General features: G+C 43.2%; 1 protein-coding gene across 10 annotated transcripts in view; it reads right to left on the bottom strand.

Annotated features, from left to right (window-relative positions):
* Positions 1 to 24,861, bottom strand: part of GRAMD1B (GRAM domain containing 1B) — a 140,181-nt gene that overhangs the window by 46,396 nt on the left and 68,924 nt on the right. The window contains exon 1 of one of the 10 annotated variants that reach the window (XM_076358425.1): positions 16,792 to 16,929. The exons of 7 other annotated variants lie outside the window; for them this stretch is intronic. In XM_076358425.1, coding sequence (XP_076214540.1) covers positions 16,792 to 16,814 — 23 coding nt within the window. In that variant the 5' untranslated portion in view covers positions 16,815 to 16,929. Of the gene's footprint in view, positions 1 to 132; positions 180 to 9,876; positions 9,896 to 16,791; positions 16,930 to 24,861 lie in introns of those variants that run through there. 2 more of the 10 variants (XM_076358423.1, XM_076358431.1) reach the window with 2 other exon arrangements.

The following is a 24,861-nucleotide window of genomic DNA, read 5'->3' as shown; positions in this document are numbered from 1 at the left end:
GAATCAATGCTCTGCACCAGCAGACTCATGTCACAGTGCGATTCAAATGCTGCACATGATTTTAAATTGAAAATACTATCACCATACACGTCTTTATCACGATAGTACAACCATCATCTTATTCAAGCAAACCTGGTTTTTATTCCTCTAATTCCATCAGCGCACATTTGATCAGGTTGTGTTCTCAAGGTTTTCTCTGCAGTCATGGGAGAAACTTCTGTTAAAATGAGAAAGTTTCTCATATAATTACATGTTTACAAGCGTTGGAGATTTACAAAGAGTACCAAACAGAATGAATCCATAACACAATCACAAGAGCTGACAACAATATTTGTCACTTCACCCAGTAACGTCTGACTTTAGGCTTTAAATCTGCAAGTCCCCATAAGGATGGAGCTTTCTACCTTTGTGGAAATGCACTGTCTCTAACAGGAGCAATTGTAAAGCTAAGTAACAACTGGCAATGAAGAGTTAGGGCCAAATCCCACACCATCTTGTCCTCACACACACTGGCCTTCTGCCAACACAGAACTTTCTATTAATTTTGCAATGCCATCTTCTCAAGACTTTAATCTTCAATTCATTGGACCATGCCTCAGTGTTTATGGGTAAACCTGGTGTGTTTTGCAACTGGAGAAATCCACATGCGGTAGTCTTGTGGTCCTCGCTAAAAACACTGAAGTATTTCTCCAATACAAACCTAAGCACGAACAAGAATACAGCAAAATCTCATTATCCAGTCAGAAAAACCAAGTTGATCAGCAGAGCCACCATAACTTGCACCTTGACTTTTCATTTTCATATGTGACCATTAAAGGTTTCAAATGCTTACAAAAGTTCGTGAACTGGTGAATTTACAAACATGTTTAAAGAAAGTGGCATGTAACATACAAACTTTGCTATTCCCTGTGCCCAATGCAAAGGTACCTCCATATCCAAAGATGGTGTGATTCCCACTGAAATGCTTCGTCTAGGACTATATCTAGTTTCAACTCATGAACAGTGTGGATAAACCGGACAGGGTTCAGATAAGAGCAACGAACAATAAAGGCAGTGGCACTGAATCCATTCAACGCAAACTGGAGGTCAAGGAATGACAAGCTTTAAATGACCACCTGGTACAGCAGTTTGATGGTACTGGATAACAGATGAAAGTGCAACAGTACCAAGTGCTGAAAGCCGAAGCTAGACAATTCTGACTGGACAAGAGACACATGTTTTTGGAAGTAAACAAAACTAACCACTGTAACTAATTCAAGGCTAGATTATCCATCTGTGGCAAACAATATTACACAAGGTTTTTTGTTTTCTTAAATACTGTTCTGTACCTCAACCAGAATCAATTCACGCAAGTCTTATACATTGCATTCGACAAGACTTAGAAGAGAAATCTGAATGGTCCCATTTCATTTTACAGTCTATGAATCTTTCAGTGTTTTTTTTCTTATGGCTTTCAAAGATGTATGAAATAGTTGGAAGTGTGATTCTCAGCCTCTACAAATTTTGGTATGTTTTGCCTGAATGACTATTAAGGTTTGAACAAGATACTATTTTTCAATAGTCACACGAGAGCTACACTGGCCCAAAGGCTCTGATGAAATTCAGTATAATGGCTACTTCAGATCTGGAACCATGGAGAACACGCAAAGGCTGAAAGCAGGTCATGAAGTGGTAGGATAGATTCAATACATGAGTTTAAGACCTACCCACTCCTCAGACTGTCAGGAAGAAAGATGAATCAAACAGAAGTTCCACTTCCAAAAGCACTGTAAGAGCAGTAGTAAAAATGCAAGACTTACTTAGAGAAAAGCTTCTTAGGCTTAACTGGGATGGCGTGAAAAAGGCAAAGTTACAGGTAATTTGAAAAATCACGCGACACCTCAAATTCTTTACAAACTTTATCAGATCTGCAAAATTTAACTCAGAACTCTCGGAAGGACAAATACTCCTGTTACATTTCTGGGTCTTTGCAGCACCATTCATGTCACTATGAAGACAGCTTATTTCATGGTGGCAATACTTTGATAATACTGCACTGGGAAGAGGATTTTTAGGGGCCTTTAAGGAAGCTCTTCTGAATGTAAAGCTACCGGTTCCTGTTTTGTTCAAGAGCTGCAGAACGCATTTTATGTCGACTGGGTTTACTTGCATGTATGTCTTTCAGCCCTTGCCCTGGTACTGGTGTTAAAGAATCAAGACAAGCACTAGGACATTATTTCATGTGTGAAGGACAGCTTTAGGAGGGCTTGACTGCTGAGCTATTCATGGCATGACATGGTCACACACCACAGCCCGAATACCACAGGACTACCAAGCCCTACAGAAAGGTGGAAAGTCATCCATCAGGAGCACTCCCTCCAAGGATGCTCTACTTGAAAGCATGCCTATCTGTGGCAGGCTCTTCCATGTTCACGCAGACAGCACGAGCCATACCTTTACCACCTGCTGGACTGAGTGGCAGGGCTGGTTTCTGCTCTATTGTCTCAGATCCAGCCGTAACACAAGCATACTCACACATATTGCATCTCTCAGGTGAGAGGAAATGATGCACTAAGTAATTAAAGCACGGGGCTGATGATAGATACACGCAAGACAGTCCAGTGCCTGAACGTCCAGGCCTACAGAGCAACAAGTGGGTTTCAGATAAACTCTATATCCAGCTAGAACAATCTAGTACCCTCCCTGTAAGCCACATCAGTGATACGGAAATAAACAGTGGTCTTTAAAAAGTCTGTCTGCAAAATATCTGGGAACAATGAGCGCCTGGATTTGACAACACATTAAGGTTTCTCATTTCCCCTTCCCCAATAATTCTTTGTCCACTTTTAATACGATCTATTTTGAAAACTTAAGCCATTGAGACAGTTATTCCCCAACATCTCTACTTTTCAGCTGAGTTCAGAAGAGAACCAGGGGACACTTAAACTTCCATAGTATTTCTGGCCTTGTCGTCAAAAAGACGTATCAGAAATGTTAAAAAAGCGTGTCCTCAGGGAAGACTTGGTGTAGTGCTACAACCCCAAGATCTGCAAGTAGGATTAGCAGTAGTGGGTAATTGACACATCTGGATGGTAATTAATATTTTGCATGTTTATTTTTTTTGCTCATACCACTGTTGGAGCACAGAAGCTGCTCTTCTCCTAGACACCCTCTTTAACTATGAACATATGGACTCTGCTTTTGAATGCACAGCATTGTACAGGCTGAGTTCTTAGACTGGGACAGGTGGTCCTGTTTGCTAGCTCCTGCTCAGACCATGGAACATCCTTCCAGCCTCCAGCATACAAAATGGGTGCTACGCTTCAAACCCCACAGTATTCTCACCCTATTAAGCAATAAGGAGCATTGCCAAAACTCTTCCTTCTCCCTTGCAGAAAATGGGCTCCTAGACAGGTGCCAGATCAAGCAAAAATCTTTTTAGAGTACTCTGAACTGACAATGGTATTTTCATGGAGCAAGATACAGTGGCTGCTAAGAGCACATGGATTCCTACAATAGTGGGGGTTGGAGGAGGCAGGCAATCATGTGCTCACAGGCATGGGGAGGAAGAGGGGGAGGAGGAGAACAAGGAGAGAGAGAACAAAGTGTCAACATCTTAACTGGGACACACAAAGAGCCAGTTCTTAGTAAGAACTTAATCCAGGATTAACAAGAGGTCAGCTACCTCTGCAAGGAGACTGCACTAAAAGGAGCTAATTAGCTCTCCTTAATTGCACAAAAGAAACCACACAGAATTAAAGACATTCACAAGTAGCAGAACCCACCTCACCTAGGAAACAGAGCCCTACCTGTTGTCCTCAACACCACGCTCAAACAATCAGCACGTGGAAAGCCAAAAGCAGGAAAGGTGAAATGATGTTAGGAAAGACGCTGTGGGGAGTTAGGCTCAGCATCAACAAGTGAAATGTTTGAGTGAGAGCTGGAGCCTACATCACACTGGACAAGCATTTTTAGTGTGGCCAGTATCTTTCTAGACAGCTTCTTCAGCAACCACTGCCATCACATGTGGAACTGCCCAAGATCCCTATGGGAACTAAAGCTATCGCTTTCATAAACAGTATTATCCATGAGGATATTTAATGCAGTTTTAGCCCTCTTTAATGCAACGTGATCTCTGAAAAAGAGGAGGAAGGATAGCACAAGGGGAACCAGTCAATTATGCTCTGTAGGCCCAACTCTGCCCTGTAGGTTGAGACCGACAGAATCGCATCCCAACATGGGTAGGCATTGCATCCTGGGTCAGGATAAATGGAAAGCACAAAGCAAATGCATCACGGACAGGTAATAGCTCCCGGCCTGGAAACCACCGGTTCAGGATGATGCAGTGGAAAAGGCTGGCTGAGCTGACCTCCCACAAATTCTCTGTCTTGAATTTCTAATCATATATTACAAAGACACTTACAGATCCTTAAGTCCCCTGCCAACTTCCACTTGATACTAAGTCCATCCCTTTTCTTCCTCTAAAACCATTACATGTTCTGTTCTAGTGCACTGATGATAAGCTGGTGCATATTTTACCCCAAAAGCACTTGTGCTGCGCTGACAGATAATGTATACAGCAGTCAGTGTACTTGAAAATGAAGATTAACAAGCACATCAATAACACTAACAGACATCTCCAAGATCGAGCGCTAATAAAAGTAACTCCCGTATTTACTTGTTTTATAGCACCGTGCTGAGGGCTGGGCAGCTTGCAGACAGACAGGGCCCTCACCCTGAGGAGCTTACAGTGCAAGACTTCAACCGTGCAGTGAAAGGCACGAAGACGAGAGGCTGCACTGATTTCAAAACCTGCTGCAATGAAAGGAGCCACCTTCGACCACCAGGGTCTGAATGCATCCCAGCTGCAAGATCAGTGCCCAGTTTAAGGGAGGATGAAGAGAAAAGCAAAACAACAGGTTGACCAGGGAAGTCTATCATACACACAAAGAAAAATAACAACAGAAACAGGAGATCACCCATTAATTACAGGTCCCTGTGGAATCATTACAGTACTGCCTCCATTATCTATGTATCCTTCTTTTCTTATCCCTTCAGGACAGAGTTAAATATCATGCCATTGTACTTTCAGTTACATTGCAAAGGTAGCCACCAGGGGACAAGCAGCAGCAAAATTTCACCTCAAACCCAACACAAACAAATCACGTTCTTTGGCTACCACTCTGAATATGAGAAAGCCACATCCCCCTCCGCTCCCAATAATTGGGCAGCAACCCTCATATACACTGTTCCTATGCAAGCTCAGCACAAAGAGAGAATTCCCTGACATCTGGATAAAGCTTCAATAGCTGCCATTGGAGAGAGCAAAATGCACATCGGCTGCTCTGTGCCAGGGGCTGGGCTACACCCGGTCTCCTGGTACAGACATGCCCCACTCCTTCAATCCCCTTCACCACCACCACCGCTCCACTCCCTATTCCATGCTGCACTGAGCTGCAACAGCTCAGACCCGTGAGTAGATCTATGAAGAGAAGGAAGAGGAAAAGGGCACTAAAGGGGTACAATCTCTTTCTTTAGCACGGGCTGGTGCAGTGTGCACTTCTATGTCATATAATACAGTTACAGTTATGCCAGCTTCTCCACCATTCCTCCAGACTTCCAATCTGTTTATCCCAACCAAAAACAGCCTCCTAAAGCCTTCTCCCAAAGCACCACCCCAACCTGTATCTTCACACTCCTCCTGAGCCACCCCTGATTTTCAATCCCAATACCCATTCACACACATCAGATTCATCCCCACTCTCACTGATTGACTTTCTTAGCCTTGCTTAACCCTTTCTTCCAGGATGGTCTCAGATTCCTGTAATCTTCTGCTGGGCTCACCCAGAAACTCACTAACAACACTAAACAGCTACTCAGTCCAGCCCCTACTCCCATGAAGACAGAACATTGCTCCATAAGAGTCTTGCTCAGCTTCTCCCCCCACACCCCCATCCCTTCCATCTCGACTTAGATTGCTCAGTCAAACCCTCTGTGTCTCCGTCCCAGCCCTGCACTGCGTGAGGGCATCCTTTTTCCTGAGGAACTGCCTGACCTCACAATGCACACACAAACACAAAGGAACCTACATCCACAGGAAGGAGTCCTCCTGCCTGCCTGGGAGATGAAAAATGAAGAGCTAAATGACTGCATCGCCACCTGTTACCACATTGCATTTCCCAGGGCGCCGCTTCGTGTCTTCCCTGCTCCTCTCCTCTCCGATTCCGAAACCACCATTTAAACTGCAGACAGAAGCAATTCTGCTGGGGGAGAGATCATTAAACCATTCAAGAATCTTACGGCTCCGATGCATTTTATGCTCTCAAAAGTAGTTGACAAAAAGATTCCCCGCTCCGATAACAGCTTGGCATGGCTGAAACAAAGCCTTCTTTGCAACTTGCTACCCAGCTCCGGCATCTGAACTGGCTGCTGCCCACTAGAAAGAAAAGCACCCACTGTCTCTTTAAGAATGCCCTGTAGCCCACATCACTAGAGCTCAGTTAACCCTGGCTGCTCCTCACTCCATTCACTGATGACAGCTATGAAATTTCAGGACTTGACTTCTCCTGCTCTTACCTACCTGTTCTACTGCCCTGGTACAGCTTCTCCGTGTTGTTGCACATCCCTGGCATCCCAAACATTTTTGCAGGGATGCTTTAGCAGAGCTTTATTAAATATCCCTGTACTCCCCGCTATAAAAACCACCAGGGAGTACTTCTGTGACGACAAAGGAGCAGAGCAGTCAGCACGGACCGAAACATCCCAATTACCTCTAAATTCAACTTCCTTACTCCCACACAAAGCACTCTTCTCTGACTACTTAGTCATTTCTACCGACTTACTGACTCCTCATCTTGCTGAGCTAGAGGGACTACTTCTCTAAACCTTATCAGACACAACACAAACCATCTACTTCCCTGATACAACAGCAGGCAGCACAGCCAGCAACAGGAGAAATATTTGTCTTCAATACATGGGTAGTTTCAAATAGAAACTCTTCAAAAGGCCATCTTCTACAGAGAGGTTATAAAATGCAGAAGGTAATAATGTGACTCATATTGAAAGTGTATATAAACACACAAACAAAAACCTGCCTCACAAGAAAAATAAACAGAGACTGTGACTGATTCTCTTCTGGGCAAAGCATGAAGAACGCTACCCTACCACTGTCCTTGATTTTGTACCTACTCCAAACAGGCGTAACGGAGCAAGCAGAAAGCCATGTCCAGCAATTCAAAGAATTGAAAAAACAAGAAAGCAGCACAGCTCAACACTGCACAGAGTAAGCGCGCAAAGCAAATTAGACATGTTCTTGCAACATGATATAGGAGCAGGAAAGACCAACGTGATTCAGAGCTGCATAGTCTGATCAATCATATCTCATGGAAACTGATGAAATATTTGCTCTGTATGATCAGTTAATCCCTACCAGGAACTTTATTATAAGGGTGCCATATAACCAGAAAGATATTCTTATAGAGCAATAAGTTCAAAGGAAAGCAACAAAAACATCACAACATTCATGAGGCTCATTTATGAAAAGAAACTTGGAAGGGTAAACAAAATGAAGTGGTCAACAAATATTTGAAGAATGCCAAAGAGAAAAAGAAGCTGTATTAAAAGGTTTTATAACAATGAGCAATGCAATTATATTAAATTGAGGGGAAAAAAACAAGGCTGAAGTCAAATCCTTTCAGTCAAGAGCATGAGAGAAGTGGTATAAACCCATTCACTTGTCCTGATTATAAACAGCATTAGGTAACCATTAATAAAGACAAAACAGGGAACTGTCCTGCATTGGCAGGAGCATGGATCAATGCCTCAATTCCATCAAGTTTTTTTCTGTCTCTAGTTCTGCTTTCCATAATTTTCCTCATATGCAGCAGCCCAGTCCAATGACTTCTTGGTTACTGCTGTTTGCTAGCGATGCAAGACTCTTTAAAGGTTTGCATTTGGTTGGTGTTACAGCTGTTTGAGCATTAGGATTTAGAGAACTGTTTTGACTTGCTGTATTTTTGTTTCCAAAACCTCCAAGTGAAACATATCCATATGATTTTGAGTTTCATGAGGGAAATCCTGCAAAGTGACATCTAAATCATCTGAAGTTCTTAATCTGGGCTGTGATCCTTGAAAGAACAAATGTCCTTACGACAATTATGGTATTTCCAAATATGAGCAAGACATAGGTTGCTTTGGGGCAATTGTATGTATTCAGGTTGTGACTTTGGACAAGTCACCTATGAGAAGTCCAGGGGATATGGCTGGCCAGTTTACATTTCTGACGCTAGCTCTTACATGAATATAGTTTGCTCTCTTTAAAGAACTGTTTTAAGCTATAACAATTTTTTGCTCACCTAAGCCAAGCTTGTAGTAGGGAAGTTTTCTAGTACAACTCTATTAATAAACATGTTAAAAGTAAAAACGCCTTTAATCTCTGTGTACCTCATCTGCAAACCAACCACTTCCTTTCTTCTACCCTTTGTCCATCTTGCCTATTTAGGATGTAAGCTCTTCAGGACACAGACTGTCTCGAGATGTGCATGAAAATCTCCTAGCAGAACAAGACCTTTCTTTTAAGAGCCTCTCTCACTGCAGAACACCACAATCTTAGAAACAGATCCGTTTCAAAAATCAGTTGTGCTATTACCTGTCTTCGAAACAGAAACTCAGAAGAATCAATGGGGAACCTATTCTTTCTGTTGGAAAGGTTGGAAAAATAATATAACAGGCATTTGAAGCAGTGATGTAATTTTACTGCCTTGAACCAGCCACTGAATATTGCTCAGATTCTCTAAGCTCCAACCCCTAGACACATATCTTCTTTCACGGCCTACAGCTAAAGCAACAGTTCGCCTCCCAAACCTCATTCCTAAAATGTACATCAGCTTGAAGGCCACCACATGAGTACACCATTTCTTAGTAGTTGACAGCTCTGAAAAAAAAAAAATTCCAGTTTTGAGGGCTGCACAGCCACAACCCAATCTCCTCATTAGCAGAAGGCACTTCTTTCAGACCTCTATGGCTGCTTTATTTCTATTCCTACAAGGTCAGAAATACACCAAAATTACAGCTCTAGCTTTCCACCAGCTTTCTAAAATGCCTCTGTCTCCAGTGCAAACCTTTTAATTCACAGCACTTCATGCGTCGTCACTACAGAAGTAAGGGATGAGACCTTGCAAATGACTTCTCTGGAATCCTCAGACCTTGCCATCTCTTCCTCCTGTCATTTAAACACAGGCTTGTTTGCTTAGTATTTCATTAAAGGAATTATTTTAGTTAAAAGAGAGCTGTTCTTACTCTAAAAATAAACAAAGTCGTCCTTCCTCCTCCCCCCACAGCTAATTTGGTGCCTTATATTATGTGCATATATGGACTTTTTTTCTGTTACCAAATCTTTGCTACTCCTGAATATATACCTCCTTCTTCCTCCTCCCCAAGTCTTTTTCATTCAATTAATTTTCTCCTCCATTTTCCTTCTTCCAGTTCAAAAAGGCCTGAAGTTAGGTGTGGCCAAGCCACATTCTTCCAAACCTGGTATTCCAAGTGGTTTGAAAATGATTCAAAATATATACCCCAAATATATATCTCCTCCTCCCACAAAAAAAACAAACAACCCAAACCAAATCCCTCCTTCTCTGCTCCTTTGCCATATGCACAGAGCAGCTGTGACATTGTCAAATGAGAATGGCAGCATTTTACATCTTGCGTTAGTTGAAAAAAAGCAGAGCATCTACCCCCAGGTCACTTGGCTGTGGCCACAGAGAGCATTCTGTCCGGGAAAAATGGTTACGGAGAATAAACCACTGGAAAACGTAAAGTATAATCAACAGCACAGACCTAAACCTGGCCAAATGGAAAACTTCAGTAAAGGAGAAGCTCAGAGACCGTTCCACCATCTTGTATTCAGCATGTGGCTCTGCAAGAGCATACAGAAGTTACAGAAGGAAAAGAAAAGCTACTGATTTATGTACAACATTTGTTTTGGTCTCTCCATTTCTTGAACTTAGATATTTTATACTTGGAATATACTATTATTGCTATTATATCTCAATTTATAGAATTTACTTTCACCAGACTCAAAATACTGAAATTAAGAGTTACCATTCATGATAAGTATCAATTATAATAATAATGGCAGTCTACCATTAAGATGCACTTTGTAAGCAGGACTGAAATCAGAGGCATGCAAGGGAAGATTCAAGCATAAACACAGCAGCTGCTTAATCAACCAAAGGAATACCACTACTTTAGAATAGGGAGCGAAGAAGAGTCCTGTTCCCAAGGGGAATTTCAGTTAGCAAATGTGGTTAAGCAAAAGAGATCTTGACCAGGACACAGCGATTCTTGCATAATGTGCCACAAAAGCTTGGATGGCAACATTTGGCTCTTTCAGACCTTGACCTATGCCCACTTGCTGAGCAGAATAGCCCTGATCAAGCAGAGATTTTAAGTATGTGAGTATTTCCATCTAGTTCAATAGAACTATTAACACGCAGGGTGAATCACGTGCTTACAAATTGTGGAACGCTGTTCAACATACCCCTTCTAGCACTTGTCACATGTAAATATCAAACTGCTTCAGTGAGAGGGAGCACAAGGGGAGAAGGAAAAGAAGAACGATATGCCCCATTTTGCAGACAAGGAAACTGGGGCAGAGGCAAGATCATGATACAATCGGTCAATGACAGATCCAGGCATAAAACTGGCCTCTTGTGACTTCCAGCTCCCGATAGCCAGGACTCTGCTTCTCATTTGAAGGGCCAAGCAGTTAAACAGCACACAACAGCCTCAGCTCCACACTTAAGCTTTGAGAGAGAAGAAAAAAAAGTATCTGCTAAATTTCACCTACAGCCTCTTCTTGACTGAATTTGCCTCTTTCCATGCTTTTTCCTCCTGCATACCTGAGGAGAATCATCTCTGGAGAAGCCTCACTGCAGCCTCATTCATCTCAGCTTAAGACCCTGAGCAAGCAATGGCTGCCGAATTCCAGAATGGTTCCAAGCAGTTTGCCCTTCACTTGACATTTGTGAGGCTGCTGAAGGACTAGAGAGAGAGCAAGGTGATTTTACCATCCGATAAGCAGAAAAAGCAATTTTAGAGCAAAACAAACGATTAGGATTCAATTAGCCAAAATAATCTGCAGCCCAAGGAGAGAACTGAAGGAGAGATTCTGGGTGTTGGCAGCAAGCTCTGCAAAGCGCAGCATCTTCATGGCATAAGTCAAAGAACTCTTCTGTCTAGTTGCCCTCAGAGAGGTTTCAGTAAGCACATGTATATCAGAGAACAAAATGATGGATGTTTATCCAGTTTAAAAACAAAAATTGATGCCAAAAAAATACCACATAACAAAGAAAAAAACACTAAAGGGGTACTTTTGCCAGTCTATCATCACACAGAGCTACAGCAAACCAAATCTCAGACCAAGGGCTTCATAATGACTCAGCCAGTTTTTCTTCAAAGAGTCTCCTTCCACTGTAATTTTATTTTTTTTTTTACTTGTACTTTATACCATATTACCACTGAAGGTATTAATTCAGCGTGGCAGTGTGCAGTCCAGGACAAAAACTGGTAATGAGCCGATCTTGGTTCTCTTTCTGGCTCAGTTAGTGACTATAAGTACAGTCTGACCAAGTGAATTGCATGCCAGATTTTTCCTTGACATTAGTGCACTTGGATTAGGCTCCTAACTGCTTACTATCACTTCCCACTACCAAAAAGCCCAGATAAATTAGCACAAAACCTGCTGCTAACCACTTCATTGTACTATGAAACCATTTACAAAATAAATCTACCAATACTGCTCAAAGTTGTTCTTCGGGTCACTTTACACAACATCAAAACGTTTCTTCCTGTTGAGAGAGAAAGGATAGAAACTGTACTTTATGGACAGAGGTTCAGTCAAATAGTTCAGAATATTCTGGATGCAGGGAGAGACGAGTGACCTGTTAATATGGTTTCCTCTTCCTACCACATCGACAGCAAACGGGAACATTCTGATTCCTAAGATCCATTTGCAGAATTTATAAGGAGTGAAAGCCTCTTCTTTCTAAAATGCTAGAGCCGTATTTATATGCACGTGGGTCATCTTTGATGGTTTTTAGTGGAGGTTTATCAGCACCTATTTCTTCCTTTTGAATAAAAAGCACAAAAAAGAAGAATGCAGACGCAGAAGAACTGATGAAGACGGAGGAGAAAAGAACACTGAAACATAACATTTTAACCTGTAACGTGAAGGTCGAACAGCACAATATGCACAACAGCACAATTATGTAACTTCAGCAGAACTATTTTGCTAGCCTTCTCCAAAAAATTGAGGAAGAATTGATTTGGAAATTCATCTTTCACTTGCAATGCAATAGAACGAAATTCATTTTCACAGCACACAGTAATTCTTTAGGTCTCTGCAGTATCGATAAGAAACTGAAAATGATTTAAACGGCATCATCATTTCACTATGTAATTAAGGAGGCAAGAATCTCAAACACCCACGTTTCTCACCTTTCCGTATTACAGCAAGTACAAATTCTATATAACTGAGGGCAGAATGCATTCCTCCTGTCTCTTTTTCACTAACCTGTTATTTTAGAGTTCAAAGAAGTCGCAGGACTAGACTGTAAGGACAGAGCTATGTAGGACTAGTGTGATAGCTTATGAACCCCGTCCCTCCCCTGTTACATACTCGTGGCCCTGAGACACTGACAGAATCAACTGAAAGGGCAGGTGTCATTAGCCTGGTCTAGATACAAAGAACTCCTGAAGTCGCAGCCTTACAGCATGCATAACAGAAACCGCCTAATGTTAATCTTCACTGCTCCCTGACATCAAACAACTTCTAATTTTAGCTCTGCTGTTCTGTAACCCTACCTAGTTCCCATCCCACCCCCACAACTGTATAATAGATCCTTCCTTCAGATAAGTAGGGTGTTGGAACATTGAGAGTTTTTTTCTCACCCACAGGCACTAGCAGAAAAATGAATTACAGATTTATTTTTAGGTAGAGCCTTTGGCCCTTATTTTCTCTGTAGGTTCCATATAGCAGGTTCTGTGGCTCAGAAATATTCCAATCAACAAATCAGCACAAGCAATGCAGAAGGAACCACAGAAGAATGATCAGAGTTTTGTTCAGTATCCCACTTACGGGACATCAAGTTCAGCTACCAGCTTGCTTTTGTCCCTGCAAGACTCTTCAGCGATTTGATTCTCATTTTTCATAAAAGATCCAAATTAGTATCTGTCTATGCTGGATTATGAGCTCCCTAAAACTCCTAACAAGGGAGACACGCTAACGGCAAGCAGCACTGCCTGAGATTTGAAGGGAGGGAAAGCCTGCCTGCCCTGCTGTTGTAGTTTCTGGCTTTCTGAAATTTAAAGCTCGGGGCTTGGCTCATTATAGTCCCTAAGGATCTATGAGATAACGGTGATGTAAGACTGGAAGCAAAAGTTCTGTCTCGCAATACCATGTTACAATGTAAAGACGTATGCAACGGTATTAAATTATTGCACTGTGACATGAAGATGATCTATTAAACCAAGATACTAGGCCCTGACAAGACAAATTGTTGTCATATAACAACCTGCTAGGGGACTGCAGTATCATTTCTGATACCAGGATGTTGTACCATAACAGCATGATGCTGCACTGGTACATCAGGACCTTGCATCGTGATACAATACAGTCACGTTTTGATGTCATAAAGCTATGATAGTTATACATCAGGATTCGCTGTACCGCAGTGTATTGCGACCACCTAATGACTCCACGGTATGCAGCTATGCTATGATATGATACCAGATGGCGATGAGATCCTTTTTGGCAGAATTAGGTGGCGTACTGCAAAAATGCATGACATCATATTAGAGATCAGCACATTGTCTTGTGCCAAAACAAGCTTGCTCCGAGACTCAGAGATGGCCAGAGGTTCCCCGATAAAATGCACTACGTTATCTTGTGCAATCTAACAGCATGAAATGAACGGGTAGTCTAAAAACTGGCAAGAGCAAGTCCTTTTCCTAACGGTCAGAGAGGGCTGCTCCTGCTGACAGCATTCTGTCCCTGTACTACTGCCCTTCCTGGTACAGAAAGAAATCATGTGTCTTTCTGAGAACCGCTCCATAAGGAAATCTGCATTAACCCCAGCAGTGCCACCTAGAACTGGAATCACCACTTCTACAGCAAGGACCAAAAGATCCGTTTGCATGCCACGCATTTGACATGGTTTTTTCTTTAGACAAATACTAAACCTGTAAAGCCATTTCACTGCAAATACTGGAGGCTGTGCAACCCACGTTAAGGCACCCTAACCAAGTTTGACAAACAAAGAGGGAACTCTGGGAACTCTGTATTCTACGCTTAGATCTATGCTCCTCTAGAGCCATGCCAATCAGTCCAGTAGTGACAAACGCATATACCTGGGTGAAACAGAACTTGAAATAACATCCTTAACTCACCCTTCTGTGCCTGGGTATTGCAGCACAATCAAATAAATAAAATTGCCTGTAAACATCCTAGAGGAGAAACAGAGTAACTGCTGCAAAGATCCAAAATGCTGTATACTTTTATTAAATAAGGCAAGCAATCAGAATATTTGACTTGTTTCTCTTTGGGATTCAGAGGAAGGTGAAGGAGGGATGCTGAAGAGGCAGCCCAAGCAGGGCTTGGTTAGCACTCTTCAAGTTTCCAGGAGAGCCAGGGGAACTGATCAGGACCTTTACTGCACTCCCCACCAGAACACACACACCCAGGACAGCACAGTGTCCCTAGGACTCTGCCAGGAGCCTAGAGAAAACTCAGAGGGAAGAGCGTCACCTACTGAAACACCGCTAGCATTTCATCCAGCACATGAATAATCTTCTTATGTCCCCCATCCAGCTCCTCAATCTACCAGCCTCACTTGCTTAGCTCTGAAGTCTAACAAAATTAACAGGATGGCTTCAACCTTAGTTGTTATAAATGCTATGATGGAACTGGTTATACAAAAGCGCTCCAATTATACAATTAACAAAAATGTCCTGGATAGGTACAGAAATGAATGCAGTGGGGTGCCATGTTATTGCAGATACACATGATCACAGCATTTATAACACATGCTTTGCTCTCCCGGTACTACGCTAAGCTATTATGCAACTCATCAGCCCAACTGCATACCACATAAAGCAGCAAATCAGTGCAAGAGTTGGGTTTTTTTTTTAATTTAAAAAAAAAAAGAGAGAGAAAAAAAGATTTTCAAATGCTAATGGCTATATCATTTGTACAGTCTATGTTACACGTGGCTACGTACACACAGGAAAATTTCAAAGGCTCTCAGTTTAATGAAATAAAAGACAAAATTACAGAAATTAGAAAAAGAGATGACCTATTGAGTCATCCCTCGCTCTAGTCCGTCCCCTGGGGCCCAGTACAAGATGCTTCCTCGTGCTGTGCTGTAGTGCTTTTATTTTTTACACAGAAAAAAAATAAAAATAGCGACAATAAATAAAACAACAAATGAAAAATAACTTCGCTCTTTTCTCACACTCTACAGGCAAGGATCTCAAAGAACTAAATTCATTCTGATGCGAAACAGCACACTTGAGAAGGAGACTGTTATTTCTATGATCACTTCCTTTTTCATTACAGAGAAAAAGGATTAAGAAAAAGAAACAGGCCCTCACATTGCTCTTGTCATCCACTTTGCAATTTCAAACCAAATTACGAAGTCACATTCCACTTTTAACTATGGAACTATTCCCATCTGATAAAGTTCTGATTAAATCAATTTCATCACAATAATTCAAAGACCATTTATTCCAACTAAGTAGTCTGGCATACTAGAGATTGAAAATAGTTTTGATATTCTCAAGATTTTATATAAATCTTTGTTGTCCAAGTTTATATTAGATCTATTACATATATAATTGCATCCATGTATATTACATACATGTATATTTACCTACCCATATAAAACACAAACTTGACCAATAAAAATATTTACATGCAAACGTTTTGGATACACTCACAGCTTTATTGATTTTTACCCACACAACCTTTTCTTTCACTGCCCACTTGTCCAAACCTGGAGAGTTTTCCCCCAAAACACCCAGGAATGATCAAAGAATTAATGAGCACTTTGGTACCTTCCAGGAAGCTGTTAGTTCCCTCGACTCCCAACTCTAATAGATTATTACAGAAACGCGCCAACAAGGTACATTCCCAAAAGCAATTATTTAAAGGACAAGCTAGGCAGGAGCCATTCCACACACATGGAATCCAAAACGTTTTCTCAACCTTTCTTCAGAAAAAACTACACGTGCTTATTTTCTCTGTATGGAAATAAATACGGAGTCCAGACACTCAGGTGCGCGGGTGTTACGTGCATGCATACACAGATGCAAATTCATGCACAACCATAGCGAAAGCTGGGAAGAGAAGGAGAAGGGGTAGCAACAGCAGGGAGGAAGATGCGGCCAGACCAGAGGGAGGCTCACGGCATCACGGTCCTGATGCAGAGATGCCCGGACAGGAACGGCCCGTTGTCGCATCTATTCCCGATGACTTCCCCGGCGGCTCCCTCCCAGCCGCAGTCTGGCGCTGCCCCCGGCAGCCCGCACAGACGGCCCCTCGGCGGTGCTGCAGCGGCCCGAGCTTTGCGGCGCAGGCACCGGCCAACTTAGCGGAGCGCATCCCTTCCCTCCGCCGGCCCCGCCGCCTTCCCTCCGCCCCCCCCGCCGACAGCGCTGCGCTCGCCGCTGCGGCGCGCAGCGGGGCTGGGAAGGAGAAAGATTTCGGGAAGCGGGGTGATCGCATCATCCCCCTTTCCCTAACGCTCTGCTTACCAGGCGAGCTTGAACCCTTTCATTAGTACAGTCACGATAATCCGATGCCCGTGTCCTTGTCTGCCCACTGACAGCTCCAGAGGTCCCAGGACATATTGGAGGAGACCCGGCCGGCGAGCGTCCCCCGGGGAGCGCCGAGCCCCATGCACAGAGCCCCCCGCGCCGGGGCACGGCCGCCTCCCGCCCTCGGCGCCCCCCCAGACCCCCGCCGAGAGGCACAGGGCTCCCCGCACTAGCACCGCCAGGGGCTGAGCCGCCCCGCTCTCTGCTGAGCATGTGCAGCACCGGCAGGACAGCGCGCCGCGCAGCATGCCATGGCATCCGTGCGTGCCCGCCGCGCCGCCCCGCGGCCGCCCCCGCGGGGGCGGCCCCGAGCCCCCGCCCGCCCCGGGCCCGCCGCTGCGGCAATGCCCCGGGCCGGGGCCACAGCTCCCTTCGGCGAGGAGCCAGAGAAGGGGGAACGCGCCTTCCTCTCTCATCCCTTCCCGTCCCATCCCTCCCCCCTTCCCTCTGCTCGTTTTAGGGCAGGCATAGTCAGCCCCCCAGGGCTCCCTCTAGTTCTTTGCATGGGGATTGATTAACCCACCGCTCCGACCGTAGAGCGCGAGCAGGCTGAATAACAACTGCTGCAGAAAGCAAAGGAAGCACTTAATTGCAACTAAAATTTTCAAAGAGGCAGGAGACAAGTTCCTGCACCGGACCTGAAGCCAGGGATAAGGCAAGTATCTTATTCTCATGCCACCCACTGCCAGCATTTACACAAACAGAACAGGAGAGTCACTTCTGGAGCATCATACTGGAGTCAAGACCTTTTCCCCTCACACCATACAATAAAGATCTTCTGCACCACAGCACTCAGAGGGCTGAGTGGGGCATAGGCAAGGCCTGACCAAAAGGGGGAAGAAGTGCCAGTTATTGCATCACATACACACACCCTCATTTCCTGCAATACACTGCACTTTTCCTAGGAATTCTATTTATCTTGCAGGATCTAAACACACCCTACTGCTCCCACTGCACAGGGAACAGTTAAACTATAGATTTGAAATATACTTCCCTATTTCTTAGTAAAGGATCAGCTAAAGTACTTCAAAAAGTGAAGCTTGGGAGTGTCCAAGGGTGAACACACACACACAGACTCTCACCACATACAGAGAGCTCTGTTTCTGTCCCAAGACCAAAGATGTTCAGTCTTGCCTATGAACCCTATGGGAATTCAGCAGTTTCAGCGGTGGTAGAGGAGAGACATCAGTTAGGTATGTGAAAACTAAGAGATTCTACTTTCTTGAAGGTGTTTTTTTTATTTTAAATGCTATTTGTCATTCTTTTGCACCCAAACTGAAGGTCCACCCATCCCACTGACTGCAGTTCATGTCTCCAAGTGGAATGATACAAAAATCTTGACCTGTAAAATCACCACTTCCATTCTGTTCACCTCTCAGTGGATGGGGGGAGGGGTGTGTGTGTGTGTGTGCGCACGCGTGCGTGCTCGGGGTACTAGTTTGAAGTTTCTGTTCTGGTTTACAAAGCTTTCTGAAATTTGTCCTCATTGCCCGAGGAAACATTGAGACTATGATGCCCACATCACCTTTGGGAAGTAACAAACATGCACTTCTCCACTTTCATATTTTGCTTAATAAAGGCACCAGATCTTTTTCCTGATTCTCCCAAATCCTGAACAGATGGACAGAAGCAAAGTTGCAGTTCTGAATTTAGCAGGAAGTCACTGTTGTAGGGCTTTGGTCATTCCAGGGCAGGTGAAAGGAAACAGGATCTTGGCAGTGGGGCTGAAGTTTCAGCAACTCTGCAAGTAACACTGAAATGTCTTCCTGGGGAGTTGAATCGCAAAGGGAAAACTCAGCTTAGTGCTAACTCCCTCCAAATAGCTTCCCAAACACTTGTGACATGTTGCACTCTTCGCTTCATTATGAAATACCATCATGCTCTGGTGCCTGCTGCAGAAGGAAACAACTAGTGTGAAACTGCATCCTGTGTAGAACTGTCTTCCACTCTGTGAACAAAAGTGATGGACAGTGCCCTGCAGGAGAGCCCCATGCTAGGCAGAGAGATTTGAAACACCTGCTTGGAAAACTGTTTCCAACATGAACTTTGCAACATGCCTTTTTGTTTACTTCCAGACAAAAAGCATTAACTTAGCCATAAAGCTGGGCACATGCATTTCCACGTGACAAACAGTATGGGAAAAACACATTCAGATCTCACCCCACATAATTCCAGATTCAGCCCTCATTAGGTCCAACCTATATTGGATGCCTGGCTTCTACTCAACTTTGCTCCATGAGATGCTTTGCATCTGTGGCCTGCAGGTTGTCAAGGAGAGAAGCAAATCACAGTGCTGTAAAATGGGTCAGGAGACCTGCAAGCTTGGCAAATCTGGGACAGACTAATACTGCAGAGTCACATGTTTAGAAATCAAAGCTCAGGCAAGAAAGGTATTAAGAGATAAGCATTCATGTACTTTTTTTTTTATAATAATATGAGGGTTAGGAAATTATCAAAGGAGATAGACCCCTTAGAAAAAGAAAGTGTCTGTTTAAGCATCTGGCTGGCAGGTGCAGCCACTTCTGCCACAATTCAGCTGGGATCTGCTCTCTGAAATCCTTGCAGCAGGAGCCTTGGTGAAGGGACTGTGGGTCACTCACCATCTTCAGTGAACCCCAAGCAGGTGACCCCACTGTCACTGCTATTTACAGTCTCAATTAACACATTCACTTGAATGGTCCATCTGTGTCAGCTAATGCTGCATGGGCAAGCCCTTTCCTTTTTCTCTATACTCTGCACATAACTACTCCAGGGAAAAAAAGATACTAAAATTTAAATAAGGTAATAAAAGAGCATATGTAGATATCAAGAGAGATAGGCTACGCACAGCCACCCTGTCCACCTCCACAGTGCTAAGAATACTTAGAAGTCACACGCAAGTTGAATTCCAGATAAATTATCTACCTACTCCAACCCGAGCATCCATCCCACAAAACAGGAAAATGGGAAAACAGAAAAAAGCGGTCTCAGAACTGTGGCTTGAGAGATCCAAACCCACTTCTGGCTCTGCTACACACCTCTGTTTTGAAACTGGGTAAGCCCTATAATCCATGTCTTTTCACTCACCTGTGGAACTACATGTTGTAAGGAGACATTCATTACACGGTTGTAATAAGCATCAATAATAGATTGGTTTGGATTGTATAAGTGTCACTGTAAGTGACATGATGATCATGTTTTGCATGAAAAGAGCTTTCCCAAGCCACTGTTATTTTGGTAAAAATTCTTTTATTTTTCCATACAAAGAGCAAAAAAATGCAAAAATAGTAATAAAAGCATGAACATCAGTTTTCCTTTTAGTTTGTTTTCATGTTTCGTGAAAACAAGCACGATAGTTGAAAACAGCAAAAGATTTCTGAGAGCGGGGTCTTTTTGGCCAACATCAGCGATCACAAAATCATGAAAACACCACAACAATATTGTCTCCTTTATGTCTCACCTACCATGGCCTCTCCTCTCTTGTCTAACCAGAATCTCTGAATTCAGCAGCAGCTATTTGAAACATATGGAGGTGCCCTTCATTTCTCCTGAGAAAGGCAGTAGTCTCCAAAGTACAAATGCTCAACTAGAGCACCAGGACCATCAACCAGTTAAGAGTGCCTACAACTTCTGCAACCCACCTCTCAAGCCATAGTCCTTCCTCCCTCACCCACATACCTATCTCATATAAAGATGCTGCAGCTGTGGCTCTCATGGCCCTCTGTTGACTGCCACCTCTGTGCCCATATCGAAACTGCATCTTTTGCCTCTTCCTAAACAACACGCTTCTCTCTACACCTGCTCCTACTTCCTTCTCCTCTCATTTCCTTCTTTATTTTATCTCTCCTCCATCAGCTATTTCATAACATTTTTGTTGACTGCCTTCACTTCTTTCAGTGTTGTGTTCTGTTCTCAGCTCCCTTTCATATCTGAGTCATCAGATCACCTTTCCCCCCCAACATTTTTTCATTATTTCTTCCCATACCAATCACCTTTCTTTGTACTCGTTTGTATTTGACCTATTTACAGAGCCATATGTATATTTTCCACTGACTGCTCTTCATGCAGGATGTTAGATCAGATGTTCATAATTTTTCCTTCTAGCCATTAGATCTGTAAGTCAAAGTATTTGCTTATTGCAATAGAATTTTGATTGTTTGAGACAGGGATCTCTTTTTTTTAATTGCAAAATATTAGGTACATCATTTGCTAAGCATAACAGTAAGATAAGTTTACATGGTATCTGTTGTCCCGCCTCATCCCCTGTCCCTCCCCCCAGGCAAAATTCTCAAACTTCAAAAAGGATTAAAACAAGATAATTTAGATCCTGGCCTACTGCCAGTAACATTTTGAGTACTTCTGGTCCAGAGCAAGAATACTATGAATACAGACTCCCTTGTGGCTTCTGGTTGCTCTAGGCGACAGTCAGGATGAGGAAGTCAAATGTCTAACACTAAAAACAGCAACAAAGTAAAAACCATGCAGAACTTTCTCAAACTAAAGAAAGACTCAGACTATGAGTAGCAGAAAAAAGGAGTTAGAAAAAAAGACCGGATGTTTTCCTGACCTGTAACTATAAACTGTCAAGGCCACATGAACTAAAAAAAATTTAGGGCTGTAATACACAAGGCCAGAGTTGTTGGGGTTTTTTCTTCTGACCTCCAACCTGGATGAAAGTAGTACTACATGGTACTGTCCAGATGGGACAGTGCTTTACATGCCCTCTGCACAGGCAAGAACATCTGCACAAAGTGACAGACAGTAATGAATGAGGTCTTGGTGTTCTCTTACATTCTGGTCAGATGGCAAGAAACCGGCAATTCATACGCAGCATTTTGCCACCTCCCTTGTCAGGGCCTGGATGAAAGCTGGAAGCACAGAGGCAACTACAGAAATTAAGTCATATGACGGTATTTAATATTTAGCACTATTTTATTCACATATCAGCTATTTTGCATTACCCTATTGTCCTCTTCCCCTTACACATACTTCTACAAGCAATCCCAGCCTGAGCAAGTGCTATCTAATAAAAGCCAAGGAAAATCTCTAAGCAAAAGCTCTGCGGTACTGTAAATAGGCATCTTTTCTGGCTCCACTCATCATTCCCATTACAGCACATAAGAGGAACACATTTCCTTCAAGATGGAACAAGTAAATCAGGTGCCTAAATATCTCCTCCCCACCCTAAAAGGTCTGAGGACTTTCCATGTATGTACTTGCAGTACAGAGAACAAGAACCTTCCAGTGTCAGGGGAATGGAAAGGCAGCTCACTAACTTATGTTCCTCATTTCCACTAGTTGATTAGCTGGAAAGTGATTCGTGCTTTCCCAGGAAGCATGCTAGCTTCACATTGGCCTGTTTTTTTTTTCCCCTCTCTCTAACAGGTTAACTGCTTTTCCCCTTGGCACTCAGCAAGGAGCAGGGACAAAACAATCAGGGTTCCTACTTTTAGCAGGGCACCACGTAAGCAAAGCTGCGAGGTGACACAGCACCATGTCACGATCCCAAAGCAAGGTGCCCCATAGCATACAAGGGACAAACAGTTTTCTGATTCCACCAACAGGTCTGAAAAGCCTCAAGATGAGGATGAATGATTGATAACCCTGGGATTAAAACCATAGGCTACAAAATAGCAAAAGCTGCACCCCTCTATTTTTAATGCGCTAAATATGGCACCAGTCTTCGGCATGTCAGGAAATGCCAGTTCTTGAAATACCCTGAAAGGTGCCCCAGCAGAAGAGGAAGCAACAGTGCAACACAATGGAGAGCAGCCGTGGAAGTAAGTAACATCCTGATATTACATCCCATAGATGCTTTTGGCATCATCTCAGGCTGAGAAAGTAAATCTGTTAAACCTTCTCAGAAGTTCTTTGCTAGCCTAGGCTAACCCCAGCAGAAATTAAGCAAAATGAATAGCATCCCTTGGAGGCTCCAAACCAACTGAAACAGGAGTAAGTGACCCAAACTCAGAAATGAAAATAGACCATGGAAGAACATTTGGGCTCCAACAAAGAATAGGGGACTAAACATCAGCACTTGCCACGGTGTAAGTCCAAATAAACCTGTATACATTCCAGTAATATTTACACCACAACTAATTTCCAAGATGTATCTGTTTTAGAAGGTTCAAACTAGACTCAATTTTTCACTCAAGATACATTTTCCTGAAAAGACAATTAGGTTTTCAGTACATTCACACTAAGATGGTGCTTTAACACTGTAGATCATGTTTTCCTTTAATTAAAAAGAAACTATAAAACACAGGCACAGACAAAAATGAATTTTAAAGTGATTTTGGTTTTTTTGTCTTTGAAAGTGTCTGTTTTTCAACACAGAAAAGCTAGTCCCCCAAAATGCCACAACAGCTACAATCGAAATAGAGAACATCACTTTCAATTGGCTCCAATGCCACTGGCCTTTCTGCATTCTCAGTGGTAATTTTTTTCAAGCACTACAGCTGTAAGTGGGTTTGCAGCGACAGGCAGTTGAAGCTTGAGCAAACATGATCATGAGGATGATTTCACCTTTATAAAGCAACATTTATCCAAAAGTACCTTCACACAATTTATTAACAGACTCTAAAAACTCAAAACCTGCATGGACATGCAACCCAGTCCCGGGGCAAAACAGGGCATTGTTCACCAGTGTCACCCAGGCTTCTGGAAATGGAATTGAAAAGTATACAGTATTTAGCAGAAACAAATGTAAGAAGGGAAAACTCAAACTCAACTGGAATTCTAGCTGAGACATAAGAATAAGCCCTACAATCTGTTAACAGCACCACAGGTTTGTTTTGTTTTTTGGGTTTTTTTAACCATGGACTTCTATCCCCAGGTAGAACGGTTACCTCCTGGAACACAGCATGCTGTATCGCCGTGCTAGAGCATCCAGTTCAGCGCAAGCTCAAAAGCAGGAGTTTTATAACTACTAATACCATTTCCCACTCTTTCCAAGCTATGGCTCTTTTCAACCATGCTTAATTTCAGACCCTGCTGAGATAACAGCACAAGATATATTTTGCAGACACGTTTCCTGCGCATTAACCTTATTCTCATGCCAAAGGAAGTAACACAGGTGGCAGGATCATGCTAGAAAATAAACCATTTGCTATGAAGACATAATCAGTGGTCCCTGCCATGAGATACAATCATTCGATGGTGAGACAGTCTTGTACTTCCCAGGTCTCACCGAACCATGCTGAAGCCATGCATGGTATACGTCGTCTCCCATTTCTACCTCACAAGCCCATCTTGATCCATCCAGTTCCATTCCCACAGGAAAGCAGAACATACAACCTGGTAAAAGCAAGCAGTACAGGCAACAGAGAAGCCTCACAGAAAAGGGCGGATGCATCTATCAGCTCGAATTACTTTCTCACTCGGCACTCCCCCGAGATCCTTTCCGGAAAAAAAAAAAAAAAAAAAAAGAAATAAGGCTGCCAAAAGGCATTTCTACTCACACAACAATCCCCGGGAGTGGGGAAGCCTGCCCCTAAAGCACCCTCTAGCGTCACTTTCTCATACAGCAGCAAAGCAGGCTTCTGCCAGCATCCCGGCTCCCTCCTTGCCTTCACGAACAAACTGCCACTGACAGTAATGCAGACTCCCCTATTTCTCTCCCACCCACCCCCGACCTTCGCCTAGAGCATCAGCATTTCACTATTTTCTCAAATCTTACAAGAAAAGCAATATATGGAGACTGGCCATGATGTTACTTCCTCCCAGAACCTGAATCCCATCATCAACCCCAGCACTAGTAGCAACTCCCAGCATCTGGGAAAAGGGTCAGGAGAAAGTAAAAAGGGCAAGAGACAAAGTAAGAAGTTGCCAAGCGAAACCACTTACGCACAGTGAGGCCGGCAGCATTTCCATCCTACCTTTGCTGTCGCCATATCAGACGTCTCCATGTTTGCTGCTTGGCCTATCAGTAAACAAGAGCATTGAAGGAGAAGGGAGGAGAGAGAAAGGGAAAGTCAAAAGAGGATGAAAAACAAAAGACAAACAACTTGACAGGATGAGAACAAGAGA

The sequence above is a fragment of the Aptenodytes patagonicus genome, chromosome 23, assembly GCF_965638725.1.
Source record: "Aptenodytes patagonicus chromosome 23, bAptPat1.pri.cur, whole genome shotgun sequence".
Taxonomy (NCBI): Eukaryota; Metazoa; Chordata; class Aves; order Sphenisciformes; family Spheniscidae; genus Aptenodytes; species Aptenodytes patagonicus.
The sequence above is the reverse complement of the archived record's forward strand: the minus strand, read 5'-3'. Positions and strand labels throughout refer to the sequence as shown.